Genomic DNA, 19,712 nt, shown 5'->3' with positions numbered 1-19,712 from the left:
CTGTGTTGAACATCACAACAGTTTCTGAGGCATTGTTCCCCAGCAGGAAACAGAATGTCACAGCCGCACACTGTTCTCTTCACAAAAAAATTCACTGTGACCGCAGAGAACCTTCCCAGGCAATGCCACTGGGTGCACTAACTCAGAGCGAGTTGTTGGATGCGCTCCTAGCTGGAAAAAAAATGCATATTATAAAAGCTCTGCCCAGCAGAGCTTGTGTTGGGGGGGGGGTACCCTTTCATATGTATCTCTCTCTCTCTCACACACACACACACACACACACACACAGATGGACAGAGCAGTGATTCTCAGTCTTGAGTGTGTATCAAAGCCAGCTGGACTGATTACTGAAACACAGATGCCTACACCCCAGGACCAGAGTTTGTCCTTTCCTAGGTCTGGTGGGAACCAAGGATTTGCATTTCTAACCAGTGTGGAGGTGCCACACGTATTGCTGCTCTGCCGGCTACACTCAGAACGTTGGACGAAGCCACATCCCCCTGACCAGGGAGAATACTGCCTCTCTCTTCAGCCTCTGCTAAGTGCTGAAGTGAATGGTTTGCTACTTATTTCTATAAACTTGATGCAGGGGGATGCCTGGAGCTGCCATGAATCACCCCAGATAGCATCCCCACAGCTGCAACTCATGTTCACCCCTGACGTCCTTCTTCACCACCAGTTCTTCACCCTCTCTTCATTTCCCCCTTCCACGACAGGCAGACACCTCAATGTCATCTGGTTCCGCTGATGGCGGCTTGCCAAGCCTTCATTAATAATGAGGTACAGCCACGGTGAGCAGATGAAAATGTTATTCTCCTAGAGGATTTTTAATTTTAAACAATCGGAACCTTAGGCTGAAAGCACACAGTGGAAAGCAGAGTTGGTATCTCAGGCATTCCAGGCTTTAGGGGACTACAGAGTCCGTCAGCCTTAGAAGCATGTGATACAGGGATGATGCTTTCCTGGGTAAGCAGAGTCCTGCATCCCTCCCCCATGGAGTCTCCCAGAAAACCACGCAATTTATAAGACACCTGGATGGATGGTTGGATGAATAAATAAATGCAGTTTCCTAGGCTCTCACATTGAAATTTCCTCATTAGACAGGATTAGGGAATTTGCTAATTATAATTATTATATTCTTATTGAGTTCTACTTCATGGAAATAAATGTGAATTGTTAAGCATTTTCTACTTAAGGTGCTATGAGCTACCAAAACCAAAACCATAAACAAAAGCACCACAACACGTCACACCAAAAACAATGCCGTCTGACACACCCAGTAAAATTGTTGGGTTTTCCAGTTTGCAAAGCACAGAAGGGGAAGAGATATGCAGATAAGAACTGATGCAAGGCTTTATGGGGAGGTGGGGGGGAGGGAGGGAGGATGAGGGGGCTTGGGGAGCAAACAATTCATGTGGGAGTGGGGAGAGGGCACTCTCTAGAACTGATAGTGATTACACAAGTCATTTAAAAAATGATTTAACAATGCGGGGTAGGGGTGTGTCCTAACACCGATTGTGGTGATGATTGTAGAACTCTTTCTTGATGTGTGGATTAAGTGCCAATAAAAACACTTTTAAAAATACGTACTTCTCAGTTATCCAATAACTGACTGTACTGAATGAACCCTCCTGTGGGTCAAGTAGTAAAAGGAGCCCTGCTGGCGCTGAGTTAGGTGTCGGGCCGCTAACCACAAAGTGGGCGATTCAAACCCACCAGCTCGAGGGAACCCTGGATGGAGATGCTCCGAGTTGGCGCCATCGACTCAATGGCAGTGAGCTTGGGTTGAAGTGGTCAAATGAAAACAGAATGGCCCTGGGAAATCCAGGTAATCGTAGTGATATCAAGACCAATGAAGATTAAGGCATCAAATAAAAGCCATTCCCATTGTCATCCAGTCAATTCCAACTCACAACGATGCTTAGATAGGGTTTCTGAGGCTGTCAAGGTAAACACTCAAACACATGGGATATTCACTTATACAGATGAACAAACAGCCTCATTTTTCTCCCAGGGTGTGGCTCACAGATTTGAACCATTGATCTTTGGGTTACCAGTTCAGTGCTTATCTGGCAGTGCCCCTAGGGCTCCATAAAGTACTGTAGAATAAACTGTTGTGTATTGTAGCTGCTCTTGATCCAAGATGGAGTTCAGGGTCATACAAATGGTTAAGTGCTTGCCTACTAACCAAAAGGTTGATGGTTCACATTTATCCAGAGTTGCTTTCCGGGGGCGGGCAAGCCTGGTGATAGATTTCTATAAGGTCACAGACATTGACAACTCTTTGGAGCACAGTTTTACCCTGAACACATGGGGCCGCATGAGTCAGAATGACTCAAGGACAATTAGTTGATGTAATTCAGACATCTGGAGCAGTCACTATTTCTCCCTTCTCAAATATGACTGACACACTCTGGCTTCTGACTCAATTCTCTGCCCTCGAGTCAGTTCCAATCCACAGTGATCCTGGAGGAGAGGGTAGAATTGGCCCTGCGGATTTCTGAGACTGTAACTTTGATGGAAGTACAAAGCCTCATCTTTCTCCCATGGAGCAGCTGATGGTTTTGAACTGCAGACTTTGCAATTAGCACCCAACTTGTAACCACTGTGCCTCCAGGGCTCCCTCACGCTGCCTTCATTTTCAGCTTTGAAGTTACATATCCATGTACCAGCCAAAAACATAAAACAATGAAATGTGCTATAAAAAATGAGTGCTTTGAGGCTCTTGAACGATTCGTGGACACACTTGGTCAAGCTACTTAGCTAACATTTAATAAGCCTCATTACGGTAGCCTGGTGGCTCAAGAGGCAGCCTATGAATGCCTACTAATCTCAGCAAGTTCCTTACAATGAAGTCGTTCTGTGATCCAAGAGACTGAGACTTCTTAAGAGATATTTTCTTAGCTTAATATGGTAGCAGGGAGGAGACGAGTCACTTAGGGTGCAGTGTAGCATTGATGAAACACACCATTTTCCTCTAGCTCTTAAATTCTTCCTCCCTCCCCACTATCATGATCCCAATTCTGCCTTACAAATCTGGCTAGACTAGATGATGTACACTGGTACAGATAGGAACTGGCACACAGGGAATCCAGGACAGAAGATCCCTTCATCAGGACCAGTGCTGAGAGAGGGATTACCGGGAGGGTGGAGGGAAGGTGAAGTAGAAAGGGGGAACAGATTACAAGGATCTACATATAACCTCCTCCCTGGGGGATAGACAACAGTAAAGTGTGTGACGGGAGACATCAGGCAGTGTAAGACATTTTCTACCATTGGCTAGTTTAATGAAACTATTATTAGAGTTAGAAAAGGCCCCATGGAGGTGACTTATATCATCTCTCAAAAAGCTGAAGATACTCCCATGAAAATACAACAGGGATATGAGATATGAATGGATTTTGAACTCAAACTTAACTCTAAGGCCTAACTTAAGAACAATTAGTTCTTATGACGTGATCCTGCTCCAAACGTGCCTTCATGAGAAGATCTTTGACGAAATGGGTGCTGTGGGAAAATACACTGAAGAAATCTGGTGACAGCCAGCTGGTATCTGGCTATCAGAAAGAATAGCATCTTGGGTCTTTAAAACAAGCTCCTTGTTTTAAAACAAGCACCATCTAAGTGAGGTGTTGGCTAAGTCCACAGGAAAGAAGCGCCCGAGTCCATTGATCCAAGGATTTTTAATAATAAAATCCAAGATCAGAGGAGAATATTCGATTAAAGCTTAGATTCTGAGCATCTAGTTTGCTGAAGGCCATGGGTGATACTAAAAGCCCCAAATCAATGCACGGAGTTCCCAGGTGGATTAAGTATCAGATGAATCCCCTCTAAACACGGACCAAGGATGTGAACAGACTTGCTATCAGACAGAGTGTATTGTAAAGTGGACGAATGCAGATGTAGTTTGGTTAAAATTTAATACCTTATCATTGGTCTTCCCTTTTGACCAATTTTAAATTTATTCTCATCTTTATTATTTTCTGTTTTCTTTGGGGTTGGCATTTTTCTGTATTGTTTGTGATGGTGGCGGTTTTTGGTGTTATGTTATTTTCTTTCTACAAAATCCAAGATAGGGAACTCTACAGACAAGGTAACTAGATGAATAGCTTCTTGGAATTCTGCCAGGGATAGCTGGGGTGGGGGCGGTGGAAGAGGAGCTAGTAGCAATGAAGAAAATGCTCTAATACTGATGGAGGTGCTGCTGCACAATTCTTTTTAATATATGTAAATCATCGAGTGGTATGGGATGTGAATATCATCCCATATCAATGAAACTGTTATAAAACATACAGTAGCCCCTTTATAAGGTTAAGATTTAAGTATGTTTTTATTATCGATGTTTTAGGTACATGAATGACTAGGACAAAGGGATAATGGTGACATAGAGGCCACATCCACGTGAAGAAATGAATAAAAGTTTCCCATTGATTCACCATTTTCAAAGAGGTTATGCACACTGTTGAAATGTTTTTAGGCAAATCAGGGAAGAGAACTTAAAAACCATCCCTCTCCAGTCTACTCTGCCAAGCCCCACTTCTTCCTTCTGTCTCCACCTCGGTTATTCATGGCACCGCCATGCGTGCACATGCTCAGCACGCAGGCTACCTCTCTCATCCCCATATCGGATGTAGCTGCAAGTCCTGTCCTCCATGTTTCTCCATCTTCATGACCTTACTTCAACCAGTGGAACAGTCACCCAATTGGTCTCTCTGCTTCTATTTAACCCATCGTCAATAATCCATTCTTCATTAGCAGTCACGTTCATTTCTCTCTCTCTTTCTCTCTCTCTCTCTCTCTCTCTCTCTCTCTGTCTCTTACACACACACACACACACACACATACGCACACACGCACACACACACACACAGTTATTCTCTAAAACAGAAACCAGGTCATACCAACCATCTGCTTTGCTGGTAGCTGTCACAGAGTCAGCATCCGATTCATGCTGGCTGCTGGCACACATTGATCTGCATCGGGTTTTCACTCAATTCTTTTCAGAAGTAGATTGCCAGGCCTTTGCCCTGCTACTCTATCTGGTCTGCAAGGGTCACCTGTTCCGGCTCATAGCACCCCACAAGCCTCCACTGGAATGGAAGGTGAGAATTCTACCACGGCACCACCAATTATCTCATAAAACTCATACATGGATCCTCTGCCAAGGCTGGCAAGCCTGGTGGCTTCGCATTCCTCCTGCCACATCTCCTACCTCATCATGCCCACCCTCAGGCCATCTTGGTCTCCTTTGTGTTGACAGATACAGCCGGACTTCGGTTCTTTGCACTTTCTACCCACCTGTCTGCACTCTTCTCCCCCGAATGCTCATCCAGAGGTTGGGGAATTCCCATTCTTTTATGTCCTACCTTAAATTTCAACCCTAAGGACAGACTTCCATGACTCTTCTGTCTAAAGTAGCTGCCCATCATCATCCTCACGTCCCATGTTGCCTTGACCAACCATCACAACTACTATTGTTTACTACATTTTCTTTTCTCTTTTCTGTTAATCACTGGAACTAGCTTGCATGTAGCCCAGTGAGGAGCAGGGATGGTCATGTCTGTCTTGGTCCCTACCCCAACCCAAGCCCCACCTCCTCAGTACCAGCCCAGCAAAACGAGCATTAAAAAGCATGCATGGACTTACAGAGTGCTCTGCTGAGACACATAGTTGGCTTCTATTTGGTAAAAGCTGGGGCTCAAGTGTGTGCCAATGAGTGAAGGTGACTGAGGAGCCATTAGACCATTCAAAAGACACTGGAATTCTTTTGCTGCTCAAACCAATCCATGTCTCTGATGCACTTTCTGTAGGAGACAAATGTAAATTATGTTCAGGAATCCTATTGTCTGAAAAGGGGATACGCACTGGGACTATGACCAATATAACCATTTTGAGTATAATTTCTTATGATGAAACCTGTCTAAGACCTGGTTGAAATTACGTGTTTAAAATCTTGCCCCCTTTGATAATCTTCTCATCCCTGTGACATAGGCTTTCTAAGTAAGGCAGGCTAGGCGCTGAGCCAAAGCAAGGACAAAGCTTAAGGATGTCAAATCCCTGGGACTCTAATTAGTTCCTACCACTGCATGTAATAGAACCCTGGTGGCACAGTGGGTTAAGCATTGGGCTGCTGTCTGAACAGTTGGCAGTTCGAGCCCATGAGCCCCTCCATGGGAGAAAGATGAGGCAGTCTGCTTCTGTAAAGAAATGCGATGGGGCAGTTCTACTCTGTCCTACATGGCTCCCAGACAACTCCACACCAGCTGTGTATGTCAAGCATATTGGAATAGCCTGAAGGAAAACTAACCCCACTGGACTAGCAAAAGTACTTAAAAAAAAATAAAGCAAAGCTCTTAATGATAGCTTAGTGTTAAGATATATGCTTTCTTTGTTTTTCCTCTTCCCACCCCCATGGGAAAATGAAGCAAAAGCTCTTCACACCAAAGAACTAAACTCACCTCAAACCAAAAAACTAAGCTCAATTCTGTCTCATGGAAATAGGAGCAAGGGGATAGGGAGGAAAGTAAACCAAGCTTGCCAGTCAATTCAGAGAAAAGACTAGTCTAGGAAGCTGAGAGACATGAAAGTCTCCCCACTGAGGGAGAGGGGAGGAGTGCCCTGGGGAAACACATGGTGCTAACTGAAAGGCCAGCAGTAGTCTGTCCCCATGTTCCTTGAGAGAAAGACCTGTCAAAATCAACTCAATGGCACAGGCAAGCCTATGAGCCCCCTCTCCACCCCAGCCCATGAAGCCAAACAAACACGGCAAACACCCTCAAAAGCTCAAATCAGAATGAAAAGGGTGAGGGAAAATTAGAGAGAGGGATTTTGTTCCCCACTCCAAACTAAAACTTGACGTTAGAAATTATCGAAGTACAAACTAGGGATTTTATTTTTTCATTTTAAAAAGTTTGCTTTCAGTCAGTTGTTATGAATTATGTCCCCCCACCCCAAACCCCAGATGTGCTGTAAATCTTAAGTTTTATTTGGGAATGGGTTGCCTTTGGTATGTTAATGAGGCAGGATGTGTGCTTTTTTATGAATCAATCTCTGAGATATAAACACACATCATCGGGCAACTGTGCGGAGATTTCCAAGGAACTAGGAAGCTGAAGAGCTGAGCTGATAGAAAGCATGCCTTCTCCAGCAGCCTCTGTCGGAATCCCCATCCCTACCTGTGTGTGTCAAAGCCACCCCCTGGGCATTTCTGCTAATGATCCTGGGGACAGAATGCTGCTCCAACAGAAACTTACAGCTGTAGAAACAGTTCTAGAAATGAGGAAAGGACAGTGGCTCTCAGACTCAGTACAGAAGAGTCCTGGGAGTATAAGCCTGTATTGCCTTGATGAGACTGTTGATAAGAGTCCATCCTGGAAGTCAAAGGCATTTAAGGTGAGAGTTCAGAAGGAAGTGAGATATGGATCTAGAGAAAGTCTGTATTGCCTTAGAGCAGTGGTTCTCAACCTTCCTAATGCTGCGGCCCTTTCATACAGTTCCTCATGTTGTGGCGACCCCCAACCATAAAATTATCTCCATTGTTACTTCATAATTGTCATTTTGCTACTGTTATGAACTGGGCAACCCTGTGAAAGGGTCCTGAGAGACTACATATGGCACCAGCAACAGAAATGCTGCTAGAAATTGGACTTTTAAGGTGCTATTGAACAGATTTTAAAAGAAAACTAGGACTGGGAGGAAGGACAATACTTTTTATGCAGTGGGGAAGAACATGTCTGAGTTATTTCCAAACGTTTAGTGGAGGATAGAATTTGCAAACAATGAGCATGGCTGAGGAGACGATAAGCATGATCTTAAAGGTTCTCTGTGGTTTTGTGTCTAATCGTAAAATGCAAGGGGAAACACATGGACTTAAAAATGAACTGAGCAACATGAAAATCGCAATTAAAGATTTGAATTCTGCATCCTAGAATGTTCACCATGGACGTGACGACATAAACATCTAAAGAGATGCAGCCTAGCCGAATGACAGGCCTGTAAGGTGAACAACAACCCCAGCAAGGTATCTACTCATGAAAATAATCAATCCTAGGAGATCAGAGGGTGGCGTATCACAGGGACAAAGCTCAAGAGGCAGGAAGGGAAGGGCCAGGTGAAAGGAAATAGTAAGCAGAGGGGGGCAGGGAGGGGAGTGCTATTACACTGTGGGATTATAATCAACGGTACAAAGTCAAACGTGTATAAACTGTTGAATGGGAAACATAATCTTTCACTCAAACCAAGATCAAAGACAAACAAAAAAGAATGGTATACCAAAACAAAACACACACACTCTCACAAAAACACACACAACCAAAGCAACGATGGTATAATGAACATCCACCGCCACCCAGTTGATTCTGATTTACAGCGACTCTCTAAGGCAAAGTAAAAGAGCTCCCTACATTTCTGGGGCCATCAGTCTTTACAGGACCAGTCTCACCTTCGTCCCAGCGAGCAACTGTTGGGGATGAATTGTTGACCTTGAGGTTGGCAGTGCAAAGTGTAACCCACTCTGCCTCCAGGGTTCCTTTTACTTACATAAATTTTGTAAAATTTTTTTAAAAAGTTAAATGTAAAAAAGAGAGAGATTAAGCGTGTGACTGATGGATCTAATTGACTAGCAGAAAACCTAACTGCAAAAGAAAAGAAATGCTGTCTCTTGGAATTCTATAGGTAGGAAACAGGCCAATGGAGTTGGAGCTACTATCTGCCACTAAGGAAAGAGACCGACTTTGGAGCAGCTTGGAGACCAGTACAATGTCTGGAATGAGCAGGGGAGGCAGGCCCTTCTCAGTTTCAAAAGATGAGGACGTACTCTCCTGGATCTCAGAGGAGTCTGAGATCTGCACCAACTTGGTTCCACAGTGTAGGGCTAAGGCATGCCTCCTGGGGGGGGGGCAAGGCTTAAAGCGGAGAAGGTGGGGCTGTCATGCCCAAGGCACAGAAGAATGGGGCCTGCTGAGACAAAACAGGCATGCTCACCATTCAGAGAGGCGGGAAGGCAGGACCATTTAAAGATGAGCGAGAAGAACCACCGTCCACTAGTTCCCAGTGGTCTTAGAAGGGGGGATTACAGCCCAGAGCCACGCAGGATCCGGGCAACGTGGTCAACACTCAGAGTTTGGAGATGGGGGTCACTGCCTGGACAGTGTCAGGGAAGGGAGGTTACTCTCAAGCCCGAGGGCGAACGTGCCATATTTGGTTTTACTTTTTTTTTTCCCTTCAAACAACCACTCCCCTTTCATGTAAGTTTCTCGTGCACATTATACACAGTCTGTGAATGTGTGTTATTTCAGTGGGTGTGTTATATGTGGAAAATATGGCAAATTATTTATCTGGGTTTTGGACTTGCTAGGTGCCTGCTATTCCTTGTTGCTGTTTGCAATGGAAAGACCTGTCTCGTGCCTGTTCCACCATTATGCTTTGGAAATAGCTACTTTGCACTAGATTTCACAGGTTTGTAGCTAAAGAGGAATTCCCCCACAGGATGGACATGCCTAATGTTTCATCCATATTTGATCTAGATGATCCAGAATATTCAGTTTCGGATTGAGAGCTTGGGGATGATGTGTTAGGATAAGTGTGTACAGCATGTGGTCGGGCCATGAATTTTGGAGGGGCTTTGATGCCACAGTGGATTATCCAATGAGTAGCTAACTAACTTCAAGGTCAGCAGTTCAAAGTCACCATCTGTTCCCCGGGAGAAAGACGAGGCTTTCTGCTCCCAAAAAGATTTATAGCATTGGAAGCCCAAACGGGAAGTTGTACTCCATCCTACAAGGTCATTATGAGTCAGAATTGACTTGGTAGCAGTGAGTGTGTTTAAAGGGAGGAATGTTATGGACTGGATCATGTTCCTCAAAAAACGTGTTGAACATCTTAACCTCTATGTGTCGCTGAAGAATATTGAAATAACTGTGGACTGCCAGGACAGACAAATGTGTGTTGGTAAATGTACAACCAGAATCCTTAGAAGTAAGGATGGCAAGACACGGACTCATGTACTCTGGACAGGCTATCAAGATGTACCAGTCCCTGAAGAAGGGATCAGACTTGGTAAACAAGAGGGTGATTGAGAAACAGAATGACACACCCAACGGGATGAATGGACACAGTAACTGGAGCAATAGGCTCAAACATAGGAACAGCTGTGCCGATGATGCAGGACAAGGCAGTCTATTCTACAGGGCGGGGAGGGGGGGAGGGCTCTTTGAGTCAGATCAGGTTAGATGTCACCTCTAAATAACACACATATGGTTATAATCCATTTGGGGGAGGGGTTGTCTTTGTTCTATTAGTGAGGCAGGATTAGTATCAAGAATCAACCTCTTCTGAGAAATAAAAAGAGAATAAACAAGTGAAAAGAGAGAAAGAGAACACTGATGTCAAGACACACAGAGAGATCTCCAAGGAACCAGGGAGCAGATTCTGCCAGGCCGTCTTTCCTGAGCAGGCAGAGTGAGAGAGGAAATCGGCCCCTCAGATTAAGGGTTCTGGATTCAGACTTCTCGAGGGAACATGCGTCTGTTTGTCAAAGTCGTCCTTTGTGATTCTGTCAGAGCAGCGCTGGAGGACCGAGACACCAGTGCTTTCTGCTTTCCAGCAGAATTCCATAGGGCGCAGGTAAACAGGTAGGAGCAGAAGCATTCTCATGGACTAAAACTGGGTAAGGGCCCCGCCCCGGAGCTGAGAATGCCTGAACACTAGACACAGCTTGAAACAAGGGCACCAAACACATTTCACTGCTTAAACATATTCAAATTCACGTTATTTTGATGACACGACAACACTACTGTAAACAAATGGTCACAACACTCGATCCAGGCTTTGTATTATGTCTCTGACCGCGCACCCCCCCACCCCCCCGAAAGAGAAAGACCACAAACTGCATAGAATATGGAACGAGGTTTCTAATCTGTATTTTGTAAACATTTCAATGTATTTTTCACTCCTGGAAAAATATCTAGAAACTTTGGGTATACATGCCACAAATAATCACTTTTAAATAGCTTAACTTTCTTTTCAATGTCCCTAATGAAAATACTTACTCCAAGGAAGCTGACACTTACCATTGCTAAGGAAAGCTACGAGATATTCCAGCTCTGCTAATGAAACGATGCTTATTAACGTGCTGCTCTCTGACTGACAAGCACGCAAAGCCTCGTTCCAGGTCTTCTCTGCTTTCTGAAGCTTGTAGCAGTTCCGATGATATGAATGCCAGCCGGGCTCACAGTGTGTAGCGTAATATTTCCAAGCCTCCTCTTCTCCTTCAACCAAGAGCACAAGGTCATTGTCATAATCCTTTCAGCCTTCTTCGTGATTCATCATAAACAAGAAATGCTGTCAGAATGATTACTTTAAAAATCACAGTTCTGATGAAAAGCAAAACATGCAGAAGGCAGAAATCACAGCGTTTTACATCTGCAGACTCGAAAAGAATTTAATATAATCTCAATGCTTCATTTATCAAAGGGCCCTTGCCAGAAATCATGCAACCGAAGTAGTCAGGGCAAGATATGAACTTGAAGAATTAGAGCGAGCTGTCCAATTTTCTTCTTTTTAACTTGTTATTGTGAAAGGGTGCCGGTTTACAGGGCTGATCAGTTGTCTACTCAACAGCTGGTACAGACTGTGCGCATCTCGTGGGTTGCGCTCCTGCTCTACAGTGTAGCATCCTCATGGTGATCCCCTTCCCACCCGTCCGTCTCTCCTAGCCGTGCCAAACGTGGTCCTGAGGTCAATGCTGCCCTTTCCATCTCAGATAGTTCTAAGGTGTTCCATACTCTATGAGACCACATTAAAATAAAATTGCGAGGATTTTATATACAGACCGTAGAGAGTGCTGCCCATTAAATTGTGCGCTCCGACATTTATCCTGGAGCCTGACCCCCATGCCTGTGGATGTGATCCTGTATGCGAAGAGGGTTTCTTTGTTTCAGTCATTCATTGGTAATGGGGTCGGGTTCTACATTTCTTCTGAAAAACTTAGATGGCGAGACACGTACACACAGGGAAAGACAGCTTTTCCGGGGCGGTTGTCACAGAATGCCTGAGGCTGGGAAGGAAGCGACAGAGCTGAAACCCTGTTTTGGACTTTTAGCCTCCAGCATGGCGAGGAATAAATTCCTGTCACCACCACACACTTGTGCTAGCTACTGCTGCTCCAGTCCACAGTTTCCCAACCCATGGCGTGTGAGCCCGCTTCAATCACAGCAACCCAACGGACAGAGGAGACTGCAATCTTTAGGAAGCAGGCGGCCACGTCTTTCTTCTGCCCAGTGGCTAAGGCGTTCCAACCAATGGCTTTCGGGTTAGGAGGCACGGTCTGAACCTCTGCACCGCCAGTAGAAGGGAGTCATTAAAACAGAATTGTAGGTATTTGTATTTAACGGAAAAGCGCTGGGCGCGCCGGTCACTTCCTCTAGAAGTGACCTCATCTTGACTATCCTTTGGGGGCTTGGGCCTCTCACTCTCCACCGAGGAACACAATCCCTGATGCTGCGGGCACTGGAGGGGAGGGGATGGTGTGCACGGCAACTCTTGGTTCTCCTTGTGTGGGAACTTGTCACCAGCCTGGTATTAACATTCTTTATGGTTAATTTATAGAGGTGTGGGGGGATCTTTAATATCAAAAACAAGTAACTGGGTGTCACATGCAGAAAACACAATTTTCTGTAATTACGAAGACAGAGTTAATTTGATTCTTTGTGCCATCTCCTTCAAAGGTAAGAGTTCAACAGAACATATTCCAGAGTCTGAAAAGCTAGAGCTTGTTAAAATCGTACCAACATGCTAAATCTCGATAGTTTTGCTTCCTTAGTTGAGTGTTTAGTCTATGTAATCTGCAAAACCCAAACCAAGCTTGCAGTTATTCAGTGATCTGATCAAAGTGAGTAGAACTGCCTCTTTGGGTTTCTCAGGCTGTGCACTTTCACAGCCTGGGCAGCCTCTCCTTTCTCCTGCGGAGCAGTTGGTGGTTTTAAACTGGGGACCTTGCAGGCCACAGTCCAGGGTGTATCCCACTATACCCCCAGGGCTCCATTTGTTCTGTCTCTGAGTTCATGCTAACTTTCTTTATAGCTCGAGATTACTGCTATATCTAAAGCTTTTTGAAAATAATGTTAATCATTATGCTTATAGATATTTTATCTAAGGGTTTTTAAAAACAGAATTTATTTAGTTTTGTATTTAATTGTATAGCTCCCATCAAATCTTTCACTTTAAGAATTATTATTATATGTTAACCACAGACATTTTTAAATACCATTCATAGATAAGTTCCACTTTATCCATTGAAAGCACTTTAAAGTACTCAGTTGAAAGTTTTAGCAATGTCCTGACAAGCAAGAGAAAAGACAAAATGACTGGTAACAAGATACGTTTTTTGGGGGAAAAGTAGTTTCATCTTAAAATAGAATGTCTATTTCTGCCAGATAAAAACAAAACCTAAGGGTATGTAGTAAGTCATAGAGAGCTGAAGGAAAATGAACATCAAACCTTAATAGAATAAATGAAACACAAAGCACAAAGAAAAGGAAGCACTCTGGAAGCAGCTGAGGACCAGACGCCTAGAGAGAACGCTGAGTAAGTGAAGAAAGGAATGTCTGTTACGGGGAAGGGGAAGCAAATAAAAACGAAATACAACTAAAATAAAAGAGCTAAAGCGTAAAACGAAGAATTAAGAATAGGGCTGTGAAAATATTAAAGTCAGTCAGAGGACAACAGAGTAGCCCACAAACCTAAGGATGACTGAAGACTAAACAATTTAATAATATACAAAATTAGATCTCAGATTATGCAACAGAAGATGGAAGAAATGTCTAAGATTTGACTTCAAAGCCAGTAACATTCACTTTGTTACAGCAGCTTCTTCTGATGCATGATATCCAACTCAAAATAAGCCCGAGCAATGGAATTACTAGAGGCAACGTAACAGCCAGAGAAATGAGATCCTATGTGTAAAGCATTCCACTGCATTGTCCCTTTCTATCTGCCCAAAATAAACAAATTATAAGCTGTACTATTTTTAATTGTACAACTTTAGAGAAATGAATTCAAACAATATGGACTCTGGATGCCATATTGTTCTCTTAGATATCTCTTTTATATAAATTTCTACACTCTAGTACCTTGGAAAGACAGCAGAAACACAGAGACACCTTTAAACACTTTAATGGTCAGAAGCAGACGACATCTGACGCAGACAGCTGGCCCTAAACGCCATGCAGCTGCTCACAAGTTTGGACTTGCTTTGTAGTTGCAGCTATTGTATCCTGTGTTATTAACCGCGCTTTGTTATTGTTGACGTCTTCCTTCACAGTTTCTTCCAGCATAAGACTGTTAAGGTTTTATACTGCTCTCTGAAATAATTCCTACTAATGCTTAGAGGGGAAATACATTTGCTAACTTTGTCCAGTGAAGAGGGACTGCACATCATTGAACTGAATGTTAAACATGTCATCCTCTTTCTCCACTTGGACATGAAAATTCAGACCCTTTACCACTTCCTGTTTTAAACGGAATCCTTGTACCCGATATCTCAAAAAATGGTAGACACCATGTCTATAACATGTGCCTATTCCTTGATTCTGGTAACCATGACAGTAACTGTCACCGAGTTAATGGAATGTTTTCTCAGACAGGGCTGTGTTCACCATGTAATGCTGTTTGCTATGGTAAACATCATGTACTGCAAAGAAGCTGCTTTCCTTAGAAAATAGTTTGCTTGCTCACCTTGGTTAATGGCCCTGCCTGCCAGGTAGTCCTATGAATTTGGTCCTTCTCGGATACACCCTTGCTTTAAAAGATCACTACTGCTATGGTACGTGAAAGCCAAGCTTCAAGCCACCGTTCATGCATAGTGTCTGGAGTCTTAAAAGTTTCTCTCCCAAATAGGCAGTCATCCAAAGACATAGGAAAATAAGTCCATTCAGAAGAAAGCATTCTTAGTGAATTTGCATAGAAATTCTTGATCAAAAGGAGGGATTTCATGTGATCCACCAAACTCTAGGTGCTTGGCACAGCAGAGGCCTTTGCCCAGGCTACAGACTGAGTTCCATTTTGTATGTTACTAACAGACCTGAAAAACAGGAGGAACGCCAGCCAAGCCAGCAGTAATGGGTAACCCACCCTGACGGGGTGGGTATAGGAAAGATCACCATGGCTACTCCCAGGATGGATGTGTTTGTACAAGCTGTCCCTACCCTTGAAAGATAGGTATATTCTTCTTCTGCAAAAGGCTTGTGTACGCTAGCTCCAGGGCAGGATATCTGATGTAATAGTTACTATTTCCATAAACTTCTATTATCCAAAAACCCTTCATATTCTCTGTACTTTGGAACCTTCTGCAATTTTGCAAACTGCTACCTAACTTCAGTTGTAATATTTTTCAGTAAATCTGTTAGCTTAAAGTTTTAGAAACCTGATCTTGCTCTTTGATAGGAACAATTACAACATAATAATAATAATTTGGCTTATTATTTTAACTCTAAACTGGTTTCCTTTAAATTCTTCTTTAAAAAAATCATTTTACTGGGGGCTCGAACCACTCTTAGCACAATCCATCCATCCATCCATTGTATCAAGCACATTTGTACATATGTTGCCATCATCATTTTGAAAACATTTGCTTTCTACTTGAGCCCTTGGTATCAGCTCCTCATTTTTTCTCACCCTCCCTCAATCACGTACCCTTGATAATTGATAAATTATTATTTTATGTCTTACAGTGACTGATGTCTCCCTTTAAATTCTAAATTATGCTTCCTTTGAAAATGGCTCAGTTTTCAGCTCTAATTCCTGAGTTAGGGTATTAATTCCTACAGAAACTAGAAAGAAACAATAGACCTTCTAAGCAGAAATAATTGGACTACAGGTACTAGATTGTGATTAAGTCTTAAGTATACCTAAATATTTTGTATATTATGGGGGGTATAATTAATAAGATATGTAGAGAATTGTTTAAATTCAAGGAAGCAGAGAACTTCATAAAATTATTTTCTGATTCATTTACCTTCCAAGGGAACCAGAAATCAAACTCACAACCAGAATAGGAAAAGCCACATGTGCTGTTTTTCTCTGCAAGATAACTAAGAATGCGAATGTTTTTTAAAAGAGAGTAATAAAATGTCTTCTATGGTCAGGTTATTTTGGTTTCTTGTTATCTGCTCATGGCCACTGAATCAGGACAATGTGCTCCATCTTGCACCATCTCCACGATTGGTTAAAGATTTTAGAAAAAAAATTAGTTCTTGGTAAAAATCTAATTGTAGTTTTGGAACTAACAGTACTTTTAGAATATCAGGTGTTATTAGGTATGTGTATTCAATACCTAGTCTATTCAATACCTAATATTTGCATTCATAGAAATATAAACGAGGCTTATAAAGAGACTCAACCCTCTTACCATCAAGGGGATTCCAACTTACAGTGGCCCTGCCCTACGCAGACTTTCTAAGACTGCACATCTTCACAAGAGCAGAAAGCCTCATTGTTTCCACACAAGAGCGAGTGGTGGGTTTGAACCTCTGATCTGGAGGTTAGCCCTGAAACACCTCGCAGACAGAGCCACCGGGGTTCCTTAAAACTAGCTGTATCTAAGTTGAAATGATTGTTAGCAAAAATGTAAAGAAATAAAGGCATTTGAAGATGTGCAGAGGGCAATTAAGCAATGCATAAGACAACTTAAAATAAAACCACTTACCCAAAACTTCATGACCAGTATGATTTAAGTACTTTTTACAGATATAAGGCAAGGCAGACTCACAGTCCCGACTCTTCCAGGCATTAGACATGAATGAGTTAAATGTCCCGCAGTGATATTCAACAAATGGCTCAAAGTTTATGTCTGAAAATACAATGTGATGACAATACAACTGGTTTAATATATCTTGCGATAGAGCTTTAGCATCGGGGGAGCAGAAGAAGAATCCATCTCTGCTCCACGAGAAGAGTAAATAATAAACAATGCTACTAGAATTCCGGTTTACACCTGCGTGTGTTTGAACACGTCTCTGTGACCAGTGAATGAGAGCAGACAACGCACTCAGTATCAGGCTTTGTCAACCAAACTAAGCTCACTGCCATCGAGTGGCTTCTACTCCTAGCCCTCCTGCAGGACAGAGTAAACGCAACTGCTGCCATAGCCCCATGGGTGCCCAAAAAGCTCCTGGGCTCCTGAGTCTCCTTAGGGCGCCTTTATATCAAGGCCCAATCAAAACGATGCCTTCTAAGGATCTAGGCTGAGCCCAGGAGATTCTACCAGTTAACTCAGGTCAGAAGGTTGCTTCCACTCTTTTTTAGGATTCCCAGGGGGTAATATTAACGAATTTTCTGAAAAGGCCGACAATGACCATGAAAGCTTCTTAGGAAGAAGTTTTAAGACAATGAAAGCGGCACATTCGTGAGAAAAATGCCAGAAAGCTGTGCTGATGCACCTGTCCCTCCTTGAGGGAAGCCAGAACTGCCCTTTATGAATTTCTTGGGGGAGCCTTACCCCGTCCCCCTCCTAGCTATGATCACGCCCCTCCGGACTTCTCTCTGTTTCCCAAACTCAAAGTACATTTGAAAGGAACACAATTTGTGTCCTTTGCAAACCGAGGCCACAGCCATGGAGTCAATTCTGACTAATAGCAGCCCTAGAGACGGAGGCTATGTCAATAAACAAGAGCTTCCTGGTTTGAGATTTTTGTTTCATTAAGGTTTTTAGGATTTTGTAGCAATCTTTTTTGACTCATCTTCATATAGTCAGAGTCAAAGTCCTGGCATGACAATTAAGCTCTTTCCTCAAAGACCTCCAAGAGACGGTTTTATTTTGTAGAAAGGTCTTTTCAAGTTCTTGCTATCTCATTTACACAGTCGACTAGAATCGTGCCTCATTCAAATCATCCCACAACACTGGCTAACTAGCTCTTAGCTTGCAATGTCCTGTCTGGGAAAGTTGGCCTTATAGTTACTTAGTGGGGCTTAGGAAGCATTGATAAGCCACTTAGAGAATCGCATGTTTGTATAGACATGGAAAATGTCCCTGTTTCAGACTGCAGGGCATTGCTACCTTGCTCAGGTACACAGATGGCTCAGGATACCTGGACTCCAGTTCAGATAGCGGAGGGGCGTCCCATCCGACCACTGCCAGCCAGCGTTTTCATCCAGCTGATTCAGACCCATCCACACTTCCACGGCCTCACTGTTTAGGCGCTCTGAAATGACAGAATCACAGAGATAAGAAAGCAAACCACCACGAGTGTTTTTGGTTTTGCTGTTGTTTCCTGTTCCTAGGACACGGTGTCACATTAATCGCAGACAGTGACGGGAAAGTGGAGGTGCTGCCACTAGGAGCCCATGTTTCAGAGTAACCGCAGCAGCTCCAGTGGTCTTGAGTAGCACAGGCTTTTCTCAAAGTCTCCCTGATGGAGAGGTTCTTTCCCGGCCAAGTGCTCAGGAAGCACCGCCTTCCTGGGGCCTCAGTTTACGCGATCTGGTCTCCAGTGCTCAGGCCGCCTCAGGCTCTGCGTAAGGAGAACAGCAGGAATGCTGTTACCGCTGTAGAATGGGAACATATTTCAGTATCATTTGTGCACTTTTCCATGTTTTCAGAAGGGTTTTTTTTTTTTGCAGTTAAAAAAATTGAAAGTGCTTATTTTTTAGAAATCTTTAGAGAAAGGGGAAAGTGTGGGTGGAAGGAGGCGAAGAAGTTACGCAGCACAGCAAGAAAGGCGTGTGTACTGTGAGGGCCAGTGGAAGCTGTATCGCTCAGAGGAGCATACTTCCAGGGACCAGAATGTGTAGAAGAAAAAGTAGTCAAACAAATAACTTTAAGGAAGTGGGTTTAATAGGAAGCGAATCCAGGGCCATTTCTTCACTATTGCTTGGGAGAAGATTTTACAGCAGGCTGGCCCTGTGGTCCCTGTTCCTAGCACTGCCCCACAGCTCTTGCTGTTTGAATTCAATACTTATTTGCTATGTAGATACTAAGAACTGATACACCGGTGCAGAAAAATATAATTATCAAAAGGGGTGGAACTCTGGGCCATTTTCCTTTAGTTTCTCTTTCTGTGTATTTGAATTTTTTAAAATTGCTCTGGACTAAAGGTACTACTTGTGCAGTTGAGTTCCTGCGTGGTGCCCCTGGTTAGCGCTCTGGGTTGCTGACCACAGGGGTGGGGATTTAGTCCACTTCGAGGCATGTTGCAAGAGAAGTCTGGTAATCTGCTTCCAAAAACATGAGCCGCTGAAAACCTGATGGAGAACAGTCCGCTCTGATGCACATGCAATTGAAATGGACTTTTTGGCACTGGCTTATTGATTTACTTGTACAATAAAATTGAGAGGGAAAATCAGCATCGGAAACTTTAATGAAAGTGACAAATTTTGTGACATTTCAGATGTTTTCACGTAACCTCTTAGGCTATCAAGGAGAACATTTTCCTCCTCTAGTTCATCTACTTTGGAACCCAATTTAGTTTGAGCCAGATGCCGAGGGGGCCATTCTGAGACGGAGACCCTGCCCGACGAGGGTTTTCAATTGGTGACCATCAATCCCTTCTGCCAGAGGAACCCCTGGGCGATGCTGATGGCCACCCATCCCAGCAAAAATAGGCATGGGCCCTACCTATGAAGTTTTTATGGCATTAAAAGGAAGTCTCTGGTATTTCTTGAGAAATATACCACTTCATCAAATCACGCGTCAGGGGTGATGAGGAGGACATGTCTAC

At 43.5% G+C, this 19,712-nt stretch overlaps 1 protein-coding gene across 1 annotated transcript in view; it reads right to left on the bottom strand.

The window, feature by feature from the left end:
- PLA2R1 (phospholipase A2 receptor 1) overlaps positions 1-19,712 on the bottom strand; it is a 117,449-nt gene that overhangs the window by 58,963 nt on the left and 38,774 nt on the right. Inside the window, exons 5-8 of the mRNA XM_075529664.1 lie at positions 18,084-18,197; positions 16,703-16,846; positions 11,070-11,267; positions 5,647-5,804 (exon numbers count right to left, since the gene is read on the bottom strand). Coding sequence (XP_075385779.1) covers positions 5,647-5,804; positions 11,070-11,267; positions 16,703-16,846; positions 18,084-18,197 — 614 coding nt within the window. The remainder of the gene's footprint in view (positions 1-5,646; positions 5,805-11,069; positions 11,268-16,702; positions 16,847-18,083; positions 18,198-19,712) is intronic.

The sequence above is a fragment of the Tenrec ecaudatus genome, chromosome 13 (assembly GCF_050624435.1).
Source record: "Tenrec ecaudatus isolate mTenEca1 chromosome 13, mTenEca1.hap1, whole genome shotgun sequence".
In the NCBI taxonomy this organism is placed as follows: Eukaryota; Metazoa; Chordata; class Mammalia; order Afrosoricida; family Tenrecidae; genus Tenrec; species Tenrec ecaudatus.
The sequence above is the reverse complement of the archived record's forward strand: the minus strand, read 5'-3'. Positions and strand labels throughout refer to the sequence as shown.